The 27,704-nt window shown below is 43.2% G+C and overlaps 1 protein-coding gene across 1 annotated transcript; it reads left to right on the top strand.

Annotated features, from left to right (window-relative positions):
- The first annotated feature begins 6,211 nt into the window (after positions 1–6,211).
- Positions 6,212–7,249, top strand: LOC149163408 (uncharacterized). Its single transcript, XM_089429116.1, has one exon. It carries the CDS (start codon positions 6,212–6,214, stop codon positions 7,247–7,249), a length of 1,038 nt encoding a protein of 345 aa, XP_089285242.1.
- Positions 7,250–27,704: the final 20,455 nt, after the last annotated feature.

Here is a 27,704-nt window from a genome sequence, read left to right as displayed (position 1 = left end):
CTGACTAATTTCTCATGATTTTTGAATAGTCCACTTAGCACTCATTGCATCGGGTGATGCTCACAGGGGTGAAGAAGTGGGATTGAAACTAGTGAAATGTGGAGAACGAATCACATAGCATCAATCATCACTTCCGGGGCTTGCACCCGGTAACCAGGACTTCCCAGGAGGTCACCCATCCCAGAACTCCTCTGGCTCAAGCGCGCTTAACTGTGGAGTTTTTCCCCACAATCAAGCCCACTTAGCTTGCTACCCCATTTGCAAAACCTTAGCAAGTATTGTGCCTCATGAACCATTCAAGTAGAGATCCCTTCACTCTTTTTGAATTTAAGTATGGGGGATTTACGCAGTGCATTATATTAGATATCATTTTTGGGATTCAACTGCGTTAAGTAAGTCATTCAAACGTATGACCATTTCCATGAGAGGTAGTCGTAACTGACTAATTTCTCATGATTTTTGAATAGTTCACTTAGCACTCATTGCATCGGGTGATGCTCACAGGGGTGAAGAAGTGGGATTGAAACTAGTGAAATGTGGAGAACGAATCACATAGCATCAATCATCACTTCCGGGGCTTGCACCCGGTAACCAGGACTTCCCAGGAGGTCACCCATCCCAGAACTCCTGTGGCTCAAGCGCGCTTAACTGTGGAGTTTTTCCCCACAATCAAGCCCACTTAGCTTGCTACCCCATTTGCAAAACCTTAGCAAGTATTGTGCCTCATGAACCATTCAAGTAGAGATCCCTTGACTCTTTTTGAATTTAAGTATGGGGGATTTACGCAGTGCATTATATTAGATATCATTTTTGGGATTCAACTGCGTTAAGTAAGTCATTCAAACGTATGACCATTTCCATGAGAGGTAGTCGTAACTGACTAATTTCTCATGATTTTTGAATAGTTCACTTAGCACTCATTGCATCGGGTGATGCTCACAGGGGTGAAGAAGTGGGATTGAAACTAGTGAAATGTGGAGAACGAATCACATAGCATCTGGAATATTCTTGTTTCCATATTTCAACACTCCCTCTCAACAAGAAAGGGATTATCTGCCACCCCGATCCTGTCTCTATGGAACTTGAATTTACACTTTAACAATGCCTTTGTCAAAATGTCAACATCTTGCTCCTCTGTCGAAATATACTGCAGCAAAATGATCCTCCTCGCTACACAGTCTCTGAGATGATGATACCGGATGTCAATGTGCTTGGACCTATGAAGAAATACTGGATTCTCAGAGAGTTTAATACAACTCTGATTATCACAATAGATCACAGTTGGATCCATCCTCTGATCAAACAAACCAACTAGGATTTTCCACATCCAGATGGCATCACATGTTGCCTGACTTGCAACCATGTATTCTGCCTCTGCCGAGCTAAGTGCAACTGACCTCTGTTTCTTGGTATAGCAAGAAACTGTCGCTGACCCAAGGTTGAAAATCCCTCCTGATGTGCTCTTTCGATCTAATGGACTCCCTGCCCAATCTGCATCAATGAAGCCCTGTAACTTCACTCCCTATGTCCATCTGTACCATAATTCATACTGAGATGTGCATCTGAGGTATCTCAATACATGATTTTCCGCCTTCCAAAACATATTGGTAGGCTGAACCATCGCTTGACTCAGCTGGTTCACCACATAGCAGAAATCTAGTGATGTGTTCATTAAGTACATCAGTGAACCCACAAGCTGCCTGTACATAGTAGTCTCTACCACTTCTCTTGAAGTAGCAACCTCCCTCCTCTAGTTACCTGCTAGAGGAGTCTACATGGGCTTGCACTTCTCCATGTGGAATCTCCTGAGTATCTCGTTGGCATACTTGCCCGGAGACACAAACAACTCCCCATCCTTCTGCCACACTTCCATGCCAAGGAAGTAATGCATGAGACCCATGTCTTTCATCTTGAATTCTCTTGCAAGGTCCTCCTTGAAAGACACAATCAACTGATCATCACCAGTCAATATGAGATCATCAACATAAAGTATGATGATCAACAACTTACCTTTCACCACGATGTGGTACAGGTTCACATCTGCTTCACTTTTTGTAAAGCCCAACCCGGTGAAGCAGTTGTTTATCCTAGTGTACCAAGCACGAGGTGCTTGCTTCAGCTCGTACAACACTCTCTTGAGTCGACACACATGCGAATCATGATCGAAGGTCTCAAAACATTCTGGCTGCTCTATGTACACCTCTTCCTCAATCTGGCCATTGAGGAATGCAGTCTTCACATCCATCTGATGGATCTTCCAACCCATATATGATGATAGTGCCAACATAGATCTGATAGATGAGTACTTGCGACAGGAGAAAAAGTCTCATCATAGTCAATCCCCTCAACCTGTGAAAAGCCACGGGCAACAAATCTTGCCTTATGCTTCTCCCCACTACCATCAGCAGCTTGCTTTACCTTGTAAAGCTAATGGGAACTAACAACTGACTTGTTCTCCGGTCTCGGAACCACGTCCCAAACACTGTTACAAACTATGGAGTCATACTCCTCCACCATAGCATCAACCCAAATCAGCTGCTGCACATCATCCTCAAAGGAAGATGGCTCAGTCTCAACACATTCCCCAGCAAGGGCCATGTATCCTGTGTACCTCTCAGGTGACCTCCTCTGTCTGGGCTGAGAAGATGGTGCTCCCACATTCTCTCTTGCGTCCTCCAACAATCTATCAGCTTCTCTTGTGCGCTTCCGTCCATCTCTGGAAGACTCTCCTTGAGTGGATGTCTCCACTCCTAGAACCTCTGCATGTGGCTGCTCTGCATCAATCTGAGGCTCCTCCTCCTTAGGAATCAATAGTTCCTCCACAGCCTGTAGTTAGAGCTCCCTCTCAATGGAAACTCGCATGACCTTGTGCTCATCAATGAGATCTCTGCAAACCACTGTCCTCCGACTAGTAGGTAAGTACACCCGATAGTTGTGACATGTATCAGTGTACCCCACAAATATCCCAAACTCTGCTATCGACTCAAGCTTCTTCCATGCATCCTTTGTCACATGGCAATATACCGGTGAGCCAAATATCCTGAAGTGACCCACATCTGGTCTCTTACCAGAGAAAGCTTCATCTGGTGTCTTCATCCTAAGTATGCGATGCAGGCTTCTATTCTCCAAATAGACCGTTGTGTTGCATGCCTCAACCGAAAAGGGAAGTGGTAGGCCTTGGTCATGCAACATTGCCCGTGCTACCCCTACAATAGTTCTGTTCTTCCTCTTGGCCACCCCATTCTGCTGTGGGTTATGAGGTGCCGTCAACTCTCATTTAATTCATTCCGCTGCACAGGATTCCTTAAACTCTTGAGAGACATATTCTCCACTGTTGTCACTTCTCAAGGCCTTGATCTTCTTCCCTGACTCTTTCTTGACCAAAACTTTGAACTCACAAAACTTTGTGAAAGTTTGGTCCTTCTTCTGCATGAAATAAATCCAGCATTTATGAGAATAGTCGTCAATGAAAATCAAATAATACCTTTGCTTCGTTGAGTATTCCGTTGAGAATGGTCCACACAAACCAGTATGAACTCTCTCTAAGATAGCCTCTACTCAACTGTCTCGGTCATGAAACGAAGACTTGGTGTACTTTCCCAAGGTACAACCTTTGCATGTGTCAACTTGCTCAAGTTTACCTTTGGGAAGTCCTGTAGATATCTGTTGCATTATCTTCAAAGCCCCATGATACAAATGCCCCAACCGCCTATGCCACAACTCGCCAATGTCTTGGCTTTGAACCAATTCTGCTTTCATACTCAATGTTTCACAATCATCTACCTCTAGTTTATAGAGATTCTTCACCTGAATCCCTATCCTCTTGGTCTGACCCGTGGCTATGTGTCTTAGGAACGCCTTTCCTTTACTGAAGACAACATCATAGCTTTTGTCCTCCAACATTGCAATCGATACCAAGTTCTTCTTCAGTCCAGGTACATACATCACATTTGTCAAGGTGAGAAGAGCTCCATGCTCCCTTTGAAAAGCAATCGTGCCCACTCCTGAAACACTATACCTTCCGTCGTCATCCATCTCTATGCGCATCTTGAGGTCTTTCTCCTCCAAGGCACTGAATAAATTTTTATCACTGGTCATGTGGAATGAGGCTCCACTGTCAAGATACTAGACACAACCCATCGTCGATGACACCATGCACGCGATGAGGGTAAAGTCCATTTCGAACTGAGAGGCTAATGCCTCACCTTTCGATCCTTCCAAGGATCCCTTCTTGGACTTCTTCAATGGGAAATTAGTCACATAATGTCCCATCTTATGACAATTAAAGCATCTTACTTTAGACATGTCACCCTTCTTCCCTCCATGAGAAGAATTCGATTTGAAATGGGAAGCCTTACCCTTCCCTTTCCTTGCATTGCTAAGGCCAGATTTTCTTCATCATCATTCTTGGATGAAGAACCATCTCATGTGCTCCTCCTGATCTCCTCCTACATAAGATTTGACCACAGTCGTTCCTAATCCGACAGTTTCTCCCTTCCATTCACAGAGTCTTGGTAGCTATTCCAACTCTTTGGAAGGCCAAGGAGAGCGAGGCTCACCATATTATCATCAGCAGTAGTTATTCCCACACTGCCAAGCTCATCTCTACAGGTGGTGAGCTTGTTCAGATATGTGGAAATGGTATCACCCTTCTCCATCTTGATTCTTTGAAGCTTATCCTTGAGCACCAATTTCCTCTAGTCGCTACTGTTCTGGTAGAGGTCCTTCAATGTCTTTCACATTGAAAATGGAGTATCCTCCCCATGGAGACTTGAGACAATATAGTCTCGAACTCCCTCAAGGATGATTTGACTCACCTTCACCACACACTTCTTCTACTCAGCCAACTCTTGTGCATTAGTTGAAGCTGGCTTTGGGATTTCTTGATCAATGAATTCCTTCAAGCCATTGTCTTCTAATACATCCTCCATTCTATCTTTCCATGCTATGTAATTCGAGCTACCTCCCACGGCATACTTGAGTCTCAATCCATAGAATGCCATTGGCCAACCTTAAAGTATGATATGAATTCGATTTGCACCTACAACCCCAAACTTCAAACTTCGAATTCTCTTCTCAGTATACTATTCAAAGCTCTGATACCATGTAGAAAATCTGTGATAGGTTAACCCGATAATGTAATATAAATCAAATCAGAATACTATAACCTACTTCTACTATCAATTTGCGGAAGCTTAAAGATCGAGCTAAAAAATATAACCAGAAGAAGAAGAATCAATGGCACAAATTTACACATGAAAATACTTTTGGGAAATCTTAGATAAAAACCCCACACTATTGTATTATCATACATGGTGGAAATACATAGGAATTATACAAAGCCTTAGCTCTCACAGCTAGCCAACTCTCAGTACAATCCTCACATATGCTCACAAGAAATCTTGGCTTCTCTCCAGCCTTCCTCTCCTCATCAATCTCATTCCCCTGTACTTGAAAACCCCCTTCATTCTCCTCCATCCACCAACCCTTTCCATGTTCTTTCCCTCCCTGAAGATGACCCTTCCCCTTCGATCCCTCCTGACCAGCCCTCAACCCCTCATTCTATGAGTGCCCTTCCTCCACTCTTAATTGAACCTCTCCCCCCTAGAATTACCCGTAGCAACTCTAAGGACCAGGGTTCCTCCTTTGATGGACAAAAGAAGCCGGGGAGAAAGACTACAAAGCATCATAGGGATGAGAACGCGCAGAAAGACATAGCCCTTGGTCTATAGCATCCAATAGGATCTTACATTCAGGCCACAAAAGATCAAGAAGCAGCAAGCAAAGACAAGGGAGGCAGAGCACCTCCTCGAAACATAGGTTTGAAATGATCAAAATTCTCTCTTGGAACAGCAGGGGACTTGGCCACCCCGCTAAAATCAATGCTCTAACAGACCTTATAGTGCAGGAGAAACCATCCATCATATTACTTCAAGAAACAAGGCAAAGAGAATCAGAAATCAGCAAAATCATTGGAAAGTATAAAAATTACAAAGGAAGCATATGCGAAGCAAGAGGAGCTTCTTGAGGAATTACCACCATCTGGAATCAAAATGACTGGCAAAGTGAAGCTGAGATAATCGATCAGCATTGGATAAAAACAGTCCTGAGAAATAATATCACCAATCAACAGATTGTCATCTTCAATGTATATGTCCCCAATCACTATAGGGATAAAGGAAAATGCTAGGAAACTCTTAGTAATCACATCATGGAAGGAGACAGTAACAACACCATAGTAGGCGGCGACTTCAACTTAATCCTGCATGCAAATGAAAAGCGAGGGGGGAACTTTCTGCCAGACCCATTCAGGAATCAAATGGAAAATGTAATGCACACTGGTGATCTGATAGACATAGCTCCAAAAAATCGCAAGTTCACATGGAGCAATCGAAGGCTGGGCAGCGACAATATCATGGAGAGGCTGGATCGATTCTTGGTTAATATTTCACTCCTGTCAACCTTTTCATTTGTTAATTCCACCATTTTGCCTTTTGCTGCCTTAGACCACTATCCAATTACCCTCGCCTTGAATACCCACTGCGTCCTTGGTCCGATGCCTTTTAAATATAATCAGATTTGGAGCGATCAACAAGCTGCCCGAAATATCATTCAGCTCACCTGGAGGCAGCATATTGAAGGTTCCCCAGGCTACATATGGGAGAGCAAACTAAAAAATGTGCAAAGAGCGCTTAGACAATGGGCCAAATCGCACTACAAGGAGCCAGAACAAGAAAAGCATGAGTTAAAGCTTCAAATCGCTGAACTCCAATGCACAATCGAGCAAAAGGATTACTGCCACAGTAAAAAATTTCAAGAAGAAGAGTTGTACAATAAACTGAGCAAAATTAAAAGGCAGGAGGAGGAAAAGTGGCGCACCAAATCAAGACAAATATGGCTGGAAAGTGGGGATAAGAACACGTCATTCTTCCATAAGCAAGCCACCGCAAGACAAGTCAGAAACACCATAATTGCCATCTTGGACAGCACAGGGACACACCATGTGGAACAAGTAGATATTAAAGAAGCAGCTACAGAGCATTTCAAGGACCTCTTAACTGAAGTACAGGAGGAAGAATCTTATGATGACTTGTTACAGCATTTGCATTCTAAGGTCACAGATGATCTAAACAAAAATTTGACAGCAGAAATAAAAGAGGAAGAAATCGTTGAAGCAATCTGGAACCTCCATCCCAACAAGGCACCTGGTCCGGATGGGTTCCCAATTAGCTTTTACAGGGATTACTAGGAGCTGATAAAGAAAGACCTCATAAAATACATCAAGTGGATCCAAAAAAAAGGCAAAATAGGCGGATATACAAACTCTACCCATTTGGCTCTCATTCTGAAGGGGAACCGGCCATCCATTTTTTCTCGCTTCAGGCCCATATCCTTATGCAACTCATCATACAAAATCTTCACTAAAATCATAGCCTCTCGGCTCAAACCTCTTCTACCGATGCTGATCTCAGACAACCAAGGAGGCTTTATGGCAAACAGACAAATTTCAGATTCTATTCTTTTAGTCCAAGAGGCCATACACTCAAGTCATGCAAGGAATGAGAAAGGCTTCATTCTAAAACTAGATCTGGTCAATGCCTTTGACAGGGTAAGGCATTCTTTTTATTTGCAGTTCTCCAAAGGATGGGCTTCTCACCTCTTCTTATTAATGTCATAAGATGCTGCATTTATGGGCCTTGGATCGCCCCCCTCATCAACGGAAGACCTGGACCTTCCTTCCAATCCTCAAGAGGACTAAGGCAAGGTTGCCCCTTATCCCCTTATCTCTTCATCCTCATGGCAGAATCATTTAGCTGTGCCCTCGATCAAAAGAGGCAATCAGGCCTCATTACGGGCATCAAGTTTGAAGATGGCATTAAAAATATAAATCATTCTCAATTTGCAGATGACACCCTTCTGCTAGGGGGGGCGACCACCATTATTGCAAGAAGATTCAAGTCCCTGCTTGACAAGTTCATGAGATATTCAGGAGGTAAAATAAATTACCTTAAGAGTTGTATTTATGGATGGAATGCTTCATCCCAAATGATACATAATATTGCCAATATTTTTGGTGTCCCTTGCAAGTTAGATTGGGACTGTTTCAGTTATTTGGGAATGCCGGTAACCATAGGGAAAGCAAAGACTGGAGTCTGGGACTTAACGCTAGACAAAATGAAAAGGAAACTTCAGAGATGGGGAACTCTATGGCTCAATCCAGCTGGGCGACAGGTTCTTCTAAAATCAGGGCTTTCCTCCCTTCCTTTATACCAGTTTTCTCTTGCCCAAGCTCCAGCTTCATTCCACCGAAAAATGGATAGCATCCTCAGATTTTTTCTCTGGCAAGGGGGCAAGAATGAAAAGAAAAAATTCAACCTAGTAAACTGGAAACAGGTTATACAAAGCCCTGAGAATGGAGGTCTGGGCATCAGGTCCCCATCTATTATGAATTTAGCATTCGGTGGGAAGTTGATTTGGAGACTTATGGACAATCAACCAACATGGTGGAAAAATGTCCTAGTATCAAAATATCTTAACCAGCCAAGATCACAAATTCTCAATGTTGAAATCCCTAATAGACACTGTACAAAGATATGGAAATTTTGTAAAAAAGCCATCGTCTTCATGGCGCAAAATGTCTCTAAAGTGCCAAAAGGAGGTGAAACGGTGAATATAGGCTCAGAAAAAATCATGGGGAATCCTCCCATAAACAGCCTTCCAGATATCGATCCTATTCTTCATTATCTCCACAGCAAAGGCATATCCAAACTGAGTCAAATCTCTCAATGGAATGATTCAACTAATGCCTGGGTTCAATGTGAATTCCCACCCATACCCCACCATCTCAAAGGTAGCTTTGGCTCTCTCTGTAGCTGTCTACACAGTATTGCACCCACCATCAAAGGCGCAAAGGACGAGTATCGTTGGGACCCTTCAGGAACAAACTACTCCATCAAAGCAGGTTACAGCTACCTGAGCAGCAAGGAATACCCCACTGCTGTCTGGGCTCAGGGGAAGATTCTAAAAAGAGCTGAAGCAATTCCAAAGATCAAATTTTTCATGTGGACTCTTCTCCATGGAAAAATTTTAACTGCAGAGAACCTCAGGAAAAGAGGCATCTTCGGACCCTCCAGGTGTCCCAACTGTCAAGCGGCGGAGGAAACCTTACAGCATTTATTTATATCTTGTCCCTTTGCTGCCTCTTGCTGGAACAACATCGCACCTTCTGCTCCCTCCATTTGGAATCCCCATCATTCTATTGTCGAAGCCTTAAACAACTGGAGGAGTATCTATCCTTGGCACTCAGCGAACCAAAACCCAGCTAAAAGAGTTTGCAAAGCCATTCCGTTTTTTCTTCTGTGGCGCATCTGGATCGCCCGAAACAGTTTGATCTTCCGAGACAAAGCTACTACAACCAGGCACATAATCCTTAAAGCTACTAGTCTTGCATCGGAAACTATAGCAGTCAAGCTAACAAAGAGAATCGATCCCGTCAGTCTATGGACAGAGGAGCGAAACTTTATTTGGAATCTGATAGACAGGTCCAGCACCATATCAGCAACAAAGATCAGTAAGTTCAGTGGCAAATTTGACAACCTAGAATGGAAAATCCGCCTCACAAAAGATGATTTCGGTAAATGGCTTCTCTCAAAGAATTCTCACTCTTTATTTTTTGACAGAGCTTCCAAATCGAACCTGGGAGTTGCCGGCGCAGGGGGCATCATTCTGGATCCTTCAGGTGCAACAGTGTCCTCCTTTGAATGGGGTCTGGGAAGACTAAGCAATAATCAAGCTGAAGCTCTGGGTCTGTTCCAAGGTCTCTTGCAGCTTCAGAACCAAGGGATCAACAAAGCCCTCGTCTTCGGCGATTCGGCTATAATAGTCAGCTTAATGAATAGCAACAGACAAGCATCCAATCTCTTCCTCCATCAAATCATAAGCCGCTGTAAAAATATGTTGTCTCAGGACTTGGAGTGCCAATTTTTTCATGTCCTTCGATCCAACAACCAGGAAGCGGATAAGAGAGCTAGTCATGCCAGCTCACGGGAAAAAGGAAGCCTCTTATGCAATCAAGCGAGCCTACACCAATTCATCCCTTGATCCACATGATTGCACCAAATCGCCACTCTCCAAGGAACTGCGCTTCTATTATCAAGGAGTCTGATCAAACCTCCATCTGCAGTAATCTCTGTCTTCGCAGTTTATTCTCATTCTTGAAGACTTGGGAAAAAAATCAAATTAGATACTCTTCAGCAGAACTTGTGACTTTTAACAGCCAGCCTGAGGCCTCCATCGACTGACTCATCAGATTTAACACTATTGTCTAAATGTACAGCAAAACCAGTCTTCTACTGTCCCAATTCATAAGAATCTATACTTGTTCTAGGACCTTACAAGTGAACAGTAAAGGCACTCATGTGTACTGGCACAATGAAATTCAAAAACAAGCTACTACTGTAATTCCATCTATTGTAAAATCGGAGCTTAAACTCCTCCAACTTTTTTGAATATATCAAGCAACCGATTTTGTTAAAAAAAAAAAAAACCTCGAAGTCTCTTTATGCATCCGAAGTATGTTTTCAAGTTTAAAGCCAATCTCCATACACAGTGATTATTATACACCCAATTTTCTTTTCTCAACTAATTTCATGATTATGCAAACCTTCCAATAGTCGAACTTGTTTCTGGTTGAGTTTGTATTTATATATGTTTGGTTTTAAATTGAAGGTGCAAAACCAACTAATGAATGGAGGAACATAATTAAAATAGTGATTCTCAACGTATTTAGGTGCCGAGAGAATGTATCGCTAAGTTAATTGTGTGAATCTATTATACACTAATGGGTTTTGTTGTGCTTCGAGCTTCAAGAGCATCAATTACAGGTCAATTCATGTAATATTCCTAATTAGCCATGGCTAATTGGAATATTTGATTTTGCCCAATTTTTGCCTTCTATAGTTATTTATAAATAAAAAAGTGAGGACGGAGGACATAACTCACTTTAAGAATAAAAAGTCACTTCCTAGTAGCACAACGTTGTGACTTAAGGAGGAGCCAAGGGGGCCAAAGGGGGACGCAGAAATGGGGCCCACGCAGACACATGGAGGGATTGCGCAAGAGGGAAGAACACATGGCAAGAGGGGAATCACGTAGGAGGAGGTGAGCCTAGGGATTGTGAGAGGCAGAGGCTATAAAATAGAGAGGAGCCCCCTTATTTTGGATCATTCTGGTTATGAGCATTTGTGATAGACATTTCGACTTAGAGCACGTTGTCTGTTTAGCTAGTCTGTAGCACTGTTTAGTGCATTGAGTGTCTCCATTCGGAGATTTCACCCTTAGCCCCGGGGGACTTCGAGTGCCTGCTCGAGCAAGGTATTTCCATTGGCATTCCAGCAGTAGATTCATCAACATTTCAGCAGTAGTTTCATCAGCATTTCAGCAGCAGTTTCATCAGTGTCTTTGAGGAACTGCGCAGAACCCCAAGGGGGTGATTTTCGGGGGTCGGCCATTTCAAAAAAGCTTTCTGGGTTTTTCTGGGTTTTTTGAGTAGAGTCTGATTCCAGAGTTTCAACCTTTTCTGAGGAGGGGAGCAGCCCCAAATCCTCATTCGATTTCTAGCAGCAACAACACAGCAGTTTTCCAGCAGCTGGGACGCAGATCAGTGTGAGGCCATTCCAGGAAAGCTTTCTGGGTTTTTCTAGGTTTCTTGAGTAGAGCCCGAATCCAGAGTTTCAGCTTTTTTCCGAGGAGGGGAGCAGCCCCAAATCATCATTTGTTTTCTAGCAGCAGCATCCACGTAGAGAGGCCATTATTGTCATTCTGAGAGTATTTTTTCACTTCCCTTGTGCAAGTCGAGGTGCCATCTGTCTAGTCACCTCTTGTACTCATTTATTACTTAGTATAATAAAATGGCTTAGCATTTCTCGCTTCATTTCTTGTGTGCTTATATTTTCAGTTTACATTATTATATGCTGTTCCACTGTTATTTTTTTGGGTTATTATATCATTTGCACATATTTGGTTGGAGTTTTTGCTGGGGTTTGAGGCATATTCTGGGTTAGGAATATTACAGTGGTATCAGAGCATAGATCTGCCTCAGACTGTGGAGCTAGAAATCTATGACATCGGGGTAAAAACCCTATATCTGCTACAGAGTTCAGAGATACAGAGACACTGGGCGTAGTTTGGAGAATACCTATGGAGAGGGAGATTGTGTTCCTGTGGCAGACGCAGAACAAGAGGAACCTGTGGTAGACGCAAAACAGAGAGAGCCAATAGTGGATGCAGAGCAGATGGCAGACGAGGATGGGAAGAGATTTGCGGATATGCTCCTCAAATCAGTGCAGGATCTGTCGAGGTAGATTGAGGTGATGGAGCAGAGATTCATGGTAGTAGAGGCTAGACAGTAGGAGAGCCCACGAGTTTTTCAGATTGGTGAGGGATTAGGTGCATCCCATCACTTGCCAGAGCAGCGTGATACTACGCAACAGGGGACCTCACATGCCCCTACACGCTCTACCATGCCCACCTTTTTAGGAGCAGACACGGGGGCCATAGGCCAGCAGGGGGCAAAGCCTGGACATATGGGCGATTATTTTGCAGAGTACCAGGCCTATGGCCAGGAGTTCAGGGAAGCCCTCTCATTCAAAGATTTTGTTCAGCTCCAGTGGGATAGTAGACCCCGCGACCATCACAGAGGGTACCGGCATTACCTGATGGTGACACCCACCGTGCAGCGAGTAGATTCCACTTGCCTACGTTTGATGGTTCATCAAACAGTTCGGCAAAGTCTTGGGTAGAGAAGCTAGACATTTATTTCCAGCTTATACAGATGTCGGATACAGAGGCCATCAAGGTGGCAACATTGCATTTGGATGGTGAGCCCCAGGATTGGTGGTTCCATGGGATGGTTACACTAGGGCACTCCACAACGACAACATATGCCGAGTTTACCAGGATACTGATGGAGCGATTTGATCGGAGGGATCCAGAGCAGCATTTTGTTGAGCTGACAAGGCTCAAACAGACAGGGAGCCCAGAGACCTACATTGCAGATTTCTTGAGGGTCTCTATGATGGTGCCAGACCTATCCACGGCGCGGAGGGTCTATATGTATGTTGAGGGGTTAGCAGAGCCACTTCGGGGTCTAGTCCGATCAACTAGACCAGCTACGCTCCAGGATGCTATCAGCAGGACCCAGGACTTACAGGATGTCTTACCCAGGACCCGGACACCCTACCCCTAGAGACAGACTTTCCAGTCTAAGGGGAAGGATGTGAGGATTCCACCTCCAAAGGGGAATCCAAGACAAGTACAACTTGACGATGATGCCAGGAGGGAGTTGAAGAAGAAGCGGTTGTGCTTCACTTGTCAGGAGCCATGGGCACCAGGACATAGATGTGCTACTGGTAAAGCACATTTTATTGAGGTCTTCTCCAAGAGAAGTGGAGAAGAGGATGATGAGGATGATGTGGAGGCAGGAGATAGCCATGCCATATAGGGACCTTTGCCACCTCCATCACCAACAGCAGGTGGTGCATCTTTTGCACCCACCGGAGGGGCCCTTACAGCGTTGCGGGGAGTTCCCAAGTATCTGACGCTATGCGTACAAGGGACAGTGTGTATCAGTTTTGGTTGACAATGGGGCAACCCACAACTTCATTGATGCCTAGATGGTTGAGCAAAGAGTTATACAGACAGAGAGCTTTGATGGGTTTTCAGTATTGGTCCCAGGAGATCAGACTATGATGTGTGCTCGTTATGTTCCAGAGCTATCAGTGACAATGGGCACCTACACATTGACTGACCACTTTTTCATGGTCGATATTCCAGACACCAACATGATACTGGGTGTTCAGTGGCTCATCACTCTAGGGAAGGTCACGACAGATTGGAAGACCTTGGAGATGGAGTGGGATGATGAGAAGAGAGGGAGGCATGAGAAGATATGGGGACATCGCACATATCTGCCTCAGACTGTTTTGACTCATCGGATGGAGACAGTCTTCTGAAAGGGAGACATAGAGTGGGCAGTAGAGCTGCATGCATCAGAGGCAGTGACTACAGGGCGGACGGTACGTCTAGAGATACAGTCCATCCTTGACCGGTATGCCATAGTGTTTGGGGAGATTCTGCCAGGAAAGCCACTGGACTAGGGGTTTGAGCACACTATCGAGCTTGAGCAGGGCATCCAAGCAGTGATCACCACCCCCTATAGGCACCCCAAGGCCTATCGGGACGAGATCGAGCGGGCTATCCAGGAGTTGCTAGCTCTTGGGCACATTCGACCGAGCACAAGTCCTTTTGCTTCTTCTGTGGTGTTGGTGAAGAAGAAGGACGGTACATTGAGGATGTGCATCGACTACAGGGCCCTGAACAAGAAGACCCTGAAGAACAGGTACCCTATACCCAGGATCGATGAGTTGATGGACGAGTTGAGGGGAGCATGATTCTTCTCAAAGATTGATTTGAGATCTGGGTACCATCAGATTCGCGTGAGGGAGCAGGATATTCCCAAGACCGCCTTCAGGTGTCACTATGGGCACTTTGAGTTCTTGGTGGTGCCTTTTGGGCTAACCAACACCCTAGCTACATTTTAGTCCTGCATGAATCACACCTTCCGTAGTCATTTGAGGAAGTTTGTGTTGGTATTCTTCGATGATATTCTCATTTACAGCAAGACTTGGGAGGATCATCTCCAGCACATTGAGACAGTACTGCGTATCTTACAGGAGTAGCAGTTCTATGCCAAACTCTCCAAGTGTGAGTTTGGGTTGACGGAGATGTTGTATCTGGGACACATCATAGGGGTGGATGGAGTGAGGGTCCATGAGGAGAAGATCAGGGCCATCAGGGAATGGCCGGAGCTGGGAAACGTGATGGAACTTCTAGGATTCATTGGCATTTGTACTTATTACCAGAAGTTTGTCAAAGGTTTCTCATAGCTTGTTGCACCCCTGACAGATTTGACGAAGAAGGGGGCATTCAATTGGTCAGATACAGTGCAGCGAGCCTTTGACAAGCTTAAGGAGGTTATGAGCAGTTTCCTAGTGCTTGCGTTGCCAGATTTTACGCAGCCATTTGTCTTGGAGTGTGATGTGTCGGGAGAGGGGATCGGCGCAGTATTGATGCAGGGAGGTCACCCGATAGCATTTGAGAGCCGGAAGCTCCTTCCGCACAAGAGGTTGTATTCCATATATGACAAGGATATGCTAGTCATCACGCATGCATTGGCTAAGTACCGGCAGTATTTGGTAGGCAACAGGTTTAGGGTGAGGACTGATCACAACAGCCTCAAGTTCTTTTTGGAGCAGAAGCAGCTACAAGAGAGGCAACAGAAGTGGATCAGTAAGATCCAAGCATATGACTTTGACATTGAGTATGTCAAAGGTAGGAACAACGTGGTAGCAGATGCCCTTTCACGTAGACCAGCCACGTTGTCTCTTATAAGCTTGGATACAGATTGGAGGGCTCGACTCTTAATAGAGTACTCCAAGGATAGGTTTGCATGTGAGGTTCTGGATGGGCAGGTGGCAGATGATAGGTACAGGGTGGTCGATGAGATCATCTACTACAGGGACCGGATCTTTTTGACTGAGGGGTCTTAGCTCAAGAAGAAGATACTCCATGCATCACATGATTCCCCATTGGCAGGACATCAGGGTTTTACCAAAACCTACGGGGCCATTAGGGAGAGGTTCTCATCGAAGGGCCTCAAGGAGGACGTACTCCAACACATCCAGGAGTGCGATGTTTGCCAGAGGAACAAGGGAGAGATGAGCCATCCCGCAGGATTATTACAGCCTCTTCCCATTTCGGATAGGAAATGGGAGAGTATTTCGATGGATTTCATCACAGGGTTGCCCATGGTGCAGGGCAAGGATTGCAGCTTTGTCATCGTTGATCGACTGACGAAGTATGCACATTTCTTTGCCATATCCGCACACTATACAGCAGCACAGGTGGCTGAGCTGTTCTTTAGGGAGATCTTTAGGCTACATGGTCTTCCTAAGACCATCGTCAGTGACAGGGACAGCCATCTCATGGGCGGGTTTTGGCAGGAGCTTTTCTGATTGGTGGGGACGGAGTTGACACTGAGTACCAGTTATCACCCACAGATGGATGGGCAGACAGAGATAGTTAACAAGTGGCTAGAGGGCTACTTGCGTAAGTATGTCAGTGGGCAGCAGCGAGCATGGTTGAGGTGGCTGCATCTAGGGGAGTACTACTACAATACTTCACATCACATGTCCGTTGGTATGTCACCATTCTATGCTTTATATGGGTATCATCCTTTATCTTTTGCTGATGTGATATTTGGTGATAGCAAGGCTCCTAGAGCCAACATATGGATCCAAGAGAGTCAGGATATTCTCCGAGCTCTCAAGGATAACATGGCTACAGCACAAAACCAGCAGAAGTTGTATGCCGACAAGGGTTGGGTGGAGAGACAGTTCGAGGTAGGGGACATGGTTGACCTATGGTTACAGCCATACCGACAGTCATCACTAAAGCAGAAGGAGGCTGAGAAGCTTAACTAGTGAAACAGGAATCGCCGATTTTGGCGATTAATCGCGAGTCATACTCGGGTCGGCGGTGAAAAGATCCGAGTCGAATCTCGGCGAGTCAAATCCGCGTACTCGCGAGTACGGCGATTATTTTGATTTTGCCGATTCCGCGTTTTCTTTTTTCTCCAGGTTGCAATGGTCGTGGAAAGCAGCAGGAGCAGATTGAGTTAGCGGCTGCTCTTTACCATTGCTCATCATCTGTATAACTGTAACGAAATTGGAAACCCATCGTAGAAGCCGCGAGATTCCGGAATCGAGTCTGCTACTTCCTTTTTCTGCAGGATCCGATCTTGTGCTTTCGTCTGCTCGATTACCGGCATTTTGGTATCTTTTGTATGACTTCTTTGGAGAGGGTCTTGTGAAACCTTCGGTCCATTGCTTGACTTCACTGAAATATTGGGATCCCGTGACTTGGCCTCAATCTCTGCTACATCGAATCTCAATTGAGTCTTCTGCTTGGTGGGCTGCCTCTCATTGGACATTGCTTTCCCAACTGGTGACAGAATTACAAGAACGAATTCTCCGTCTCGAGAAATCGACACAATATTCACCAAAGCATTCGATTTCCCGCTGATAAGGCAAACAGGAGAAATCTGGACAGCGTAATTTGAAAAAGCGACTGGCTTGGAAGACTGGTTTTCATTTTTCTGTTTTAAACGCCCTTTGAACCTCGACCACACAGATTCCGACTTACATCCCATTTCGCTTGCCTCCACATAGAAGATACTAGCTTTTACTTTATTTAATTTATTGTTTTTAAGGTCAAATCACTAGCGTCAATCATACAAATCAAATGAAATAGTTAGTAAAGATAACCATTAATCTAGGATAACTCTAACTTATTTTATTATATATCTATATGGGTTAAAATTAAAAAATTACAACAAAATTTTTAATCATGGAGTTTCAGTTTTACTTTATTATAGAGATTTTTAATGTGTAAATATATTTTGTTACAATACTATAGGCCAATACTATCATAAGTATTTTTCATAAGATCTTAGAAAAATTGCTGGAACTATTTTTCATAAGTATTCTCGATTTTTTGTCGATTTTTTCTCGATCCGATTAAAACTTTTCGCTCTTTTGCCTCGCCGATTTATTGCCGATTCCGAGTCTGGTAACATTGAGCTTAACCCTCGCTTTTATGGGCCATATAAGGTGATATGCAAGGTTGGACAGGTTTCATATGAGTTGCAGCTGCCCCAAGGCACCAAGATTCATCACGTTTTCCATGTATCATGTCTGAAAAAGGCATTGGGGGAGCAGGTGATAGTGATAGCTGAGCTACCACCCATGGATGATGAGGGCCATTTGGTATTGCAGCAGGAGGCTATCATTGATACCAAGGAGAGGCAACTACGGAGCAGGACGGTCTAGGAATTCTTATTGAGGTGGAAGAATTTGCTGGATGAGGATGCCACTTGGGAGAGTGAGAAGATCTTGCAACATCCATCACTTCAGTTGCTTGAGGACAAGCAACATTTTGCCAGGGGGGACTGTAATATTCCTAATTAGCCATGGCTAATTGGAATATTATGATTTTGCCCAATTTTGGCCTTCTATAGTTATTTATAAATAAAAAAGTGAGGACGGGGGACATAACTCACTTTAAGAATAAAAAGTCACTTCTTAGTAGCACAACATTGTGATTTAAGGAGGAGCCAAGGGGGCCAAATGGGGCCCACACAGACACATGGAGGGAATGTGCAGGAGGGAAGAACACATGGCGAGAGGGGAATCATGCAGGAGGAGGTGAGCCTAGGGATTGTGAGAGGTAGAGGCTATAAAATAGAGAGGATCCCCCTCATTTTGGATCATTCTGGTTATGAGCATTTGTGATAGTTGTTATCACCCCAAGAAACTCTCCTAGGTTGTATATCAGAGATGCTCGGGACATTACAAACTCAACAAAAATGTTGGAAAATGGTGGATGAATGGAAGGAATGATGCATATTCAAGCCAGATAACCACTTCTACTATGCTTAACCCCAGACATGGGTGAACACCCCCAGACTACAAGGCTTTAGACCACCAATTACTCACAGTTTGAGGAACAGGTGAAGATGGAGAATACTAACCACACCAACAGATGCACAGGACCCTGTGATAGCTGGCTGCAACCAGTTAAAAGGTCTGTAAATCTATTTCCTAATGCACAGACATGATGATAGCTCTCTAGCATTAAAATAACAGAAACCTGCATACACACTCAATAATACATACTAGATTTTAACACATAGGTGGGATGACAGCCCCTCTAATGCTAAACATCAAGAGCACATGAAAAATGCATAACAGGCACAACCTGGAACAAAGAAGAAGTGGAAAGTGAGCAATTAACAGCAAAAGAAGCTTGTATTAGCTGAAAATGAAGACTAGACGCTGCAGGTATCACAGTAGTTACAGTCTCCAAAAGTTGAACCTTACATCAAAACAATATCCATCAACCCTCATTACATCTTGTTTCTCGGTATATATGGAGGTTGATTACAAAAATATCTGCTATCTTGTGCGTGGAGGGGTCATAATGGACCACCAACCACATTAACTATTTTATATGGGTCTCTGATACAATCTGCTGCTTTCATGAACAAAATTTGACATTCTCTGGTACTTAGGTGTACTCCTCGAGCAGGTGGAGTGTTGTATGAATAAATTTCCATAACTGTTGCAGGCATTTAATTGCTCGAGGCTGTACTTTCCTTCCTTGACCGTGTTGTCTTTTGAATGAGGTAGTTGAATATTAACTGCGCAGAGTGCTGGTGGGTAGCTGATCGTTGTTATCCTTCGTCCCTTGGAAGTATGGTATAGGCCAAACACACGAAAACTGCATGGAAAATGAACGAAGGGCTGGGAATAAATTTTAGCCATTGGATGGAACTGACGGATAGCTGAGATCTCATGGCGAGAGGCAATGGGAAGATGCGGGGCAGAGCGACTAAGAACCGTCGGATCACATATATGGACGACGGAGATCATTTGATAGGGAGTATCGGGAGAAGGCGTGAATGGAGAAACGTGGGCTGTCGAATCTTATATGGGCAGATCCGACGGTGATCGGGAGCGGAAGATGTGCGGGGGATAATCTGCAGGGATGACGGTTTTAGTGGTGGGCGGTATTCCCCTCACCGCTTAGCGGAGGTGAGTGGTATACGTACATAGCCGACCGATCACAATAGGCAGTTGACACATGGACGATGGGACAGGTGGAAAACTGCCGCGATCGCGAGTTAATGCGCGGGCAGGTTTCGGCAGCGGGAGGAGCGAATGCCATCAGATCGTGCGGCAAACGATCGGACGACGGAGGCTTAAAGGCACATGTTTATTGATTGATGTGATAGGGGAGGGCCTCACCGGTAACGCTTTCTTCATATGCGCACGGTTATATGACCACGGTCTTATGGGTCTAACTTTGCACCCGGGACCTGAGGGAAAAAGGATTTATACAGGGTTTGTAAAGGATTATAGAGGAAAACAGAAATAATGGGGTTAAGGGAGAATAAGGAGAATGAAGAGGCAGCGAGGAATGGAGAGGTTTAGGAAGAAAAACAGAGATAGCAAGGTGAAAGGAAGTAAGCGGGGAAAAAGGGAAAGGCGAGGATAACCACTATAGACCATCTCTGAGCCAGCAACCTAGGGCCAAGCTTTATCCTCCTCCTGGAAAATCAGCAACATGTAGCAGAGCTAACAATAGTCATTTCGACTTAGAGCACACTGGCTGTTTAGCTAGTCTGCGGCACTGTTTAGTGCATTGAGTGTCTCCATTTGGAGATCTCACCCTTGGCCTCGGGGGACTTCAAGTGCCTGCTCGGGCAAGGTATTTCCATTGGCATTCCAGTAGTAGATTCATCAGCATTTAAGCAGCAGTTTCATCAGCATTTCAGCAACAGTTTCATCAGCGTCTTTGAGGAACTACGTAGAACCCCAAAGGGGTGATTTTCGGGGGTCGGCCATTTCAGAAAAGATTTCTGGGTTTTTTTTAGTAGAGTCCGATTCCATAGTTTCAGCCTTTTCTGAGGAGGGGAGCAGCCCCAAATCCTCATTTGATTTCCAGCAACATCAACACGACAGTTTTCGAGTAGCTGGGATGCAAATCAGTGTGAGGCCATTCCAGGAAAGCTTTTTGGGTTTTTCTGGGTTTCTTGAGTAGAGCCCGAATCCAAAGTTTCAGCTTTTTTTGAGGAGGGGAGCAGCCCCAAATCATCATTTTTTTTCTAGCAGCAGCAACATCATCCACGCAGAGAGGCCATTCTTGTCATTCTGAGAGTATTTCTTCACTTGCCTTGTGCAAGTCGAGGTGCCATCTGTCTAGTCACCTCTTGTACTCATTTATTGTTCAGTATAATAAAATGGCTTAGCATTTCTCACTGCATTTCTTGTGTATCTGCTTATATTTCCGGTTTACATTATTATATGTTGTTCTACCATTATTTTTCTGGGTTATTATACCATTTGCACATATTTGGTTGGAGTTTTTGCTGGGGTTTGAGGAATATTCTGGGTTAGGAATATTACAATTCATGAGATTCTTATATGTAGAAAGGTCAGTTGCATAATTAACTGTTGAACATGCCCAATAATCAGACAACTCACCTATACACTACGAAAAAGTAGTTTGTTACATTTTAATAGGTGGGATTTTGTCCATAGGGTGGTCCAGTATCAAGATTTTCCTTCTGAAGATCTAGAAACATCAATTATAGAAAGTTCATCGAAGATGGTCAGAGGCGGTTATGTCTTAAATGAGTTGAATGGAAAGATGGAAGATTGTGGTGGCGAAAAAAGCGTTGCCGAGGAGACTTTAGAGTGGGGATAAGTGTCGAGGAAGACTAGCCTCACATAGATCAGTTTTCTTGTTGTAATATGTATCTTCTATATTGTAATTTGTGTTTAATTTTGACATGTAAACATTAAGGGAGGAACTTGTTGATAATGCTTACGTGGTAAATTTACAGTTGGTTTGGGTTTCTGTTGAGATAATATCTTAACCTCCTTATTCATGTTTAGCTTATGTTGGATCTCAATCCAATTATATATTTGTATCATATTTGTGAATGAATGTAATGTGAAAAAATAGTTTTTGGTGTGTATATGGGTTTCTTTGTGGAAATAATGGATAGCTTATTGGTTGAATTTACTCCAAGGATGTAGCCTCTTGAAAAAGAAAGAATGGTAGTAAAATTCTAACTATTGACATTAAGACAAGGCCATTAAATATGAAGTAATATGTAATGATATAATATGTTCATCTCTTTGAACAAATTAGTTATTAATGCAAGATCTCAAGAAACTATAAGAGGTCAAATTTAGAGAATAATGGTACAATTCACTAAAAATACATGTCAAATGAAGTTGAAACTAGAAGGAAAAATAATTTAAGATGGTATGCAACAAAGTTGGAAGGACAATAAATATATTATTAGAATGAGATGATGGAATATTAAGTATAAAGAGAACAATTTTAAGAAAGGAAGTAAAGTTTCTAAGTTGATTCCCAATATTAGCAATGTAGATTTGATAAAGTTACCCTAGGGAATAAAGGCAAAGGAGGAACTTGTAAGTTTTATAATGAAGCTAACAAATGGTAGCCTTCATAACTATGACCAATGTAGAATGAGGAGATGAATAGAAAAGAGTAATAGATAAACATTAAAAAAATGAGTGGGTAGAAGTTTCACAAATGAGTGTAAGTAATCAACAAGAGGAACTAGCCTATCTGAGAGCATAATAGAAATATTTTGGGTCACTGGTGGAAAATGGACATGGAGTTACAAAAATATTTCATATAAAAACATGATAAGGATCACTATGAAGTCTAAATGAGGATGATGCCTACTAAGAAGAAAATATTTCCAATCCATGGATGAAGTTAATTGATCATGATATTGATAAAATTCATTTCAAGGAATTGCAAAAAAAAAATGATGGTGTTGGGTTAAGAAGGCAACTAACCCACGAATTCCTATAGGTTGACAATGAATAGGAACAAAATTCTTAGCTGGGAAGTAGTAACAACATTCTCAATTTCAATGATTTGTGCACATAATAGAGAAGAGAAAGAAACCACAATGATTGGAGGTGAGAAATTAAAGCCAATTTGATAATATATTTTTAAAATTGAACAAAGTGAAGAAGTTTCCATTGTTTAAGCTAGTAGACATGGAATATTAGGTAATTGAGACTAGTGGAAAAATAAATTATATCTATGAATATTCAATATGAGGAAGTGAAGGGGTGATTCAACCGAGAAGAAAATTATTGTTAGAAAATTATATATTACAGAGCAATGGAACACATAAAATATTGTAGAAATATAAACACATAAAACACATAAAACAAGAGAGACACAGATATACGTAGTTCACCCAATTTGGGCTATGTCTACGGAGAAACGGTCAGTTCTTCCTTTTATATTATCTAGAAAACTTAAGAGATTCAATCTACAGTAGATCTATTGTAATTCCCTCTTCTCTCTCGCTCAATCTCCTCTCTCTTCTCACTCAGAATACTGTAGAAAATCTGTGATAGGTTAACCCGATAATGCAATATAAATCAAAGCAGAATACTATAACCTATGTCTACTATCAATTTGCGGAAGTTTAAAGATCGAGCTGAATAATATAACCAGAAGAAGAAGAATCAATGGCACAATAAACATGAAATTACTTTAGGGAAAGTCTCAGATAAACACCCCACACTATTGTATTATCATACATGGTGGAATTACATAGGAATTATAAATAGCCTTAGCTCTCACAGCTACCCAGCTCTCAATACAATCCTCACAGATGATCACAGGCAATCTTAGCTTCTCTCCAACCTTCTTCTCTATCCTCCAAGCTCCTATTTCCTTGCGTTGTTCCTTGTGGATGATTAGCCTATTACCAAGTAGAAAATCAAGCCTTCAAAACTGCGCAATCCTCAAGGATGAATCCTTGACCGCATGCATGAGTTTTCTCCATGAGAAAACACATGCAACTGATAGTACATTGTCCTTAAACATTAATCTCAACTGGATCTTTCTTAGAATAGACATGCATGAGTTTCTGATGAGGGAATCTTCAGTTTACTGGAGTAGCACTAGTTGAGTGCATTAATGCATCAACTGACTGTTAACTCACTATTAGTTCCTCAAATAGTTTGGAACTAATTTAACTGGAATTAACTCAGTAAAATCAGTTAACTAATTACAGCTCAAATATAACTCAATCTTATCTCCTTAATTTAAGGGATAACTCTTGCATGACTTCAAAAAGACTTCTAACTTGAATTTCTCCAACTAATTAATTTAAAATAAATTAATTAATTATTTCCAAGTAGCTATTAAGACCAAATTCGATTTTAATTCACAATTTAATTCAAGGACAAATTAAATTGGAATATTCTTGTTTCCATATTTCAACACTCCCTCTCAACAAGAAAGGGATTATCTGCCACCCCGATCCTGTCTCTATGGAACTTGAATTTACACTTTAACAATGCCTTTGTCAAAATGTCAACATCTTGCTCCTCTGTCGAAATATACTGCAGCAAAATGATCCTCCTCGCTACACAGTCTCTGAGATGATGATACCGGATATCAATGTGCTTGGACCTATGAAGAAATACTGGATTCTCAGAGAGTTTAATACAACTCTGATTATCACAATAGATCACAGTTGGATCCATCCTCTGATCAAACAAACCAACTAGGATTTTCCACATCCAGATGGCATCACATGTTGCCTGACTTGCAACCATGTATTCTGCCTCTGCCGAGCTAAGTGCAACCGACCTCTGTTTCTTGGTATAGCAAGAAACTATCGCTGACCCAAGGTTGAAAATCCCTCCTGATGTTCTCTTTCGATCTAATGGACTCCCTGCCCAATCTGCATCAATGAAGCCCTGCAACTTCACTCCCTATGTCCATCTGTACCATAATTCATACTGAGATGTGCATCTAAGGTATCTCAATACATGATTTTCCGCCTTCCAAAACATATTGGTAGGCTGAACCATCGCTTGACTCAGCTGGTTCACCACATAGCAGAAATCTAGTGATGTGTTCATTAAGTACATTAGTGAACCCACAAGCTGCCTGTACATAGTAGTCTCTACCACTTCTCTTGAAGTAGCAACCTCCCTCCTCTAGTTACCTGCTAGAGGAGTCTACATGGGCTTGCACTTCTCCATGTGGAATCTCCTGAGTATCTCGTTGGCATACTTGCCCAGAGACACAAACAACTCCCCATCCTTCTGCCACACTTCCATGCCAAGGAAGTAATGCATGAGACCCATGTCTTTCATCTTGAATTCTCTTGCAAGGTCCTCCTTGAAAGACACAATCAACTGATCATCACCAGTCAATATGAGATCATCAACATAAAGTATGATGATCAACAACTTACCTTTCACCACGATGTGGTACAGGTTCACATCTGCTTCACTTTTTGTGAAGCCCAACCCGGTGAAGTAGTTGTTTATCCTGGTGTACCAAGCACGAGGTGCTTGCTTCAGCTCGTACAACACTCTCTTGAGTCGACACACATGCGACTCATGATCGAAGGTCTCAAAACCTTCTGGCTGCTCTATGTACACCTCTTCCTCAATCTGGCCATTGAGGAATGCAGTCTTCACATCCATCTGATGGATCTTCCAACCCATATATGATGATAGTGCCAACATAGATCTGATAGATGAGTACCTTGCGATAGGAGAAAAAGTCTCATCATAGTCAATCCCCTCGACCTGTGAAAAGCCACGGGCAACAAATCTTGCCTTATGCTTCTCCACACTACCATCAGCAGCTTGCTTTACCTTGTAAAGCCAATGGGAACTCACAACTGACTTGTTCTCCGGTCTTGGAACCACGTCCCAAACACTGTTACAAACTATGGAATCATACTCCTCCACCATAGCATCAACCCAAATCAGCTGCTGCACATCATCCTCAAAGGAAGATGGCTTGGTCTCAACACATTCCCCAGCAAGGGCCATGTATCATGTGTACCTCTCAGGTGACCTCCTCTGTCTGCGCTGAGAAGATGGTGCTCCCACATTCTCTCTTGCGTCCTCCAACAATCTATCAGCTTCTCTTGTGCGCTTCCGTCCATCTCTGGAAGACTCTCCTTGAGTGGATGTCTCCACTCCTAGAACCTCTGCATGTGGCTGCTCTGCATCAATCTGAGGCTCCTCCTCCTTAGGAATCAATAGTTCCTCCACAGCCTGTAGTTAGAGCTCCCTCTCAATGGAAACTCGCATGACCTTGTGCTCATCAATGAGATCTCTGCAAACCACTGTCCTCCGACTAGTAGGTAAGTACACCCGATAGTTGTGACGTGTATCAGTGTACCCCACAAATATCCCAAACTCTGCTATCGACTCAAGCTTCTTCCATGCATCCTTTGTCACATGGCAATATACCAGTGAGCCAAAGATCCTGAAGTGACCCACATCTGGTCTCTTACCAGAGAAAGCTTCATCTGGTGTCTTCATCCTAAGTATGCGATGCAGGCTTCTATTCTCCAAATAGACCGTTGTGTTGCATGCCTCAACCAAAAAGGGAAGTGGTAGGCCTTGGTCATGCAACATTGCCCGTGCTACCCCTACAATAGTTCTGTTCTTCCTCTCGGCCACCCCATTCTGCTGTTGGTTATGAGGTGCCGTCAACTCTCGTTTATTTCATTCCGTTGCACAGGATTCCTTAAACTCTTGAGAGACATATTCTCCACTGTTGTCACTTCTCAAGGCCTTGATCTTCTTCCCTGACTCTTTCTTGACCAAAACTTTGAACTCACAAAACTTTGTGAAAGTTTGGTCCTTCTTCTGCATGAAATAAATCCAGCATTTATGAGAATAGTCGTCAATGAAAATCAAATAATACCTTTGCTTCGTTGAGGATTCCGTCGAGAATGGTCCACACAAACCAGTATGAACTCTCTCTAAGATAGCCTCTACTCAACTGTCTCGGTCATGAAACGAAGACTTGGTGTACTTTCCCAAGGTACAACCTTTGCATGTGTCAACTTGCTCAAGTTTACCTTTGGGAAGTCCTGTAGATATCTATTGCATTATCTTCAAAGCCCCATGATACAAATGCCCCAACCGCCTATGCCACAACTCGCCAATGTCTTGGCTTTGAACCAATTCTGCTTTCATACTCAATGTTTCACAATCATCTACCTCTAGTTTATAGAGATTCTTCACCTGAATCCCTATCCTCTTGGTCTGACCCGTGGCTATGTGTCTTAGGAAAGCCTTTCCTTTACTGAAGACAACATCATAGCTTTTGTCCTCCAACATTGCAATCGATACCAAGTTCTTCTTCAGTCCAGGTACATACATCACATTTGTCAAGGTGAGAAGAGCTCCATGCTCCCTCTGAAAAGCAATCGTGCCCACTCCTGAAACACTATACCTTCCGTCGTCATCCATCTCTATGCGCATCTTGAGGTCTTTCTCCTCCAAGGCACTGAATAAATTTTTATCACTGGTCATGTGGAATGAGGCTCCACTGTCAAGATACTAGACACAACCCATCGTCGATGACACCATGCACGCGATGAGCGTAAAGTCCATTTCGAACTGAGAGGCTAATGCCTCACCTTCCGATCCTTCCAAGGATCCCTTCTTGGACTTCTTCAATGGGAAATTAGTCACATAATGTCCCATCTTATGACAATTAAAGCATCTTACTTTAGACATGTCACCCTTCTTCCCTCCATGAGAAGAATTCGATTTGAAATGGGAAGCCTTACCCTTCCCTTTCCCTGCATTGCTAAGGCCAGATTTTCTTCATCATCATTCTTGGATGAAGAACCATCTCATGTGCTCCTCCTGATCTCCTCCTACATAAGATTTGACCACAGTCGTTCCTAATCCGACAGTTTCTCCCTTCCATTCACAGAGTCTTGGTAGCTATTCCAACTCTTTGGAAGGCCAAGGAGAGCGAGGCTCACCATATTATCATCGGCAATAGTTATTCCCACACTGCCAAGCTCATCTCTGCAGGTGGTGAGCTTGTTCAGATATGTGGAAATGGTATCACCCTTCTCCATCTTGATTCTTTGAAGCTTATCCTTGAGCACCAATTTCCTCTAGTCGCTACTGTTCTGGTAGAGGTCCTTCAATGTCTTTCACATTGAAAATGGAGTA

The sequence above is a fragment of the Pinus tabuliformis genome, chromosome 5_1 (genome assembly GCF_031772625.1).
Source record: "Pinus tabuliformis cultivar Carrire ecotype Pingquan chromosome 5_1, CPIR1, whole genome shotgun sequence".
In the NCBI taxonomy this organism is placed as follows: Eukaryota; Viridiplantae; Streptophyta; class Pinopsida; order Pinales; family Pinaceae; genus Pinus; species Pinus tabuliformis.
The sequence above is the reverse complement of the archived record's forward strand: the minus strand, read 5'-3'. Positions and strand labels throughout refer to the sequence as shown.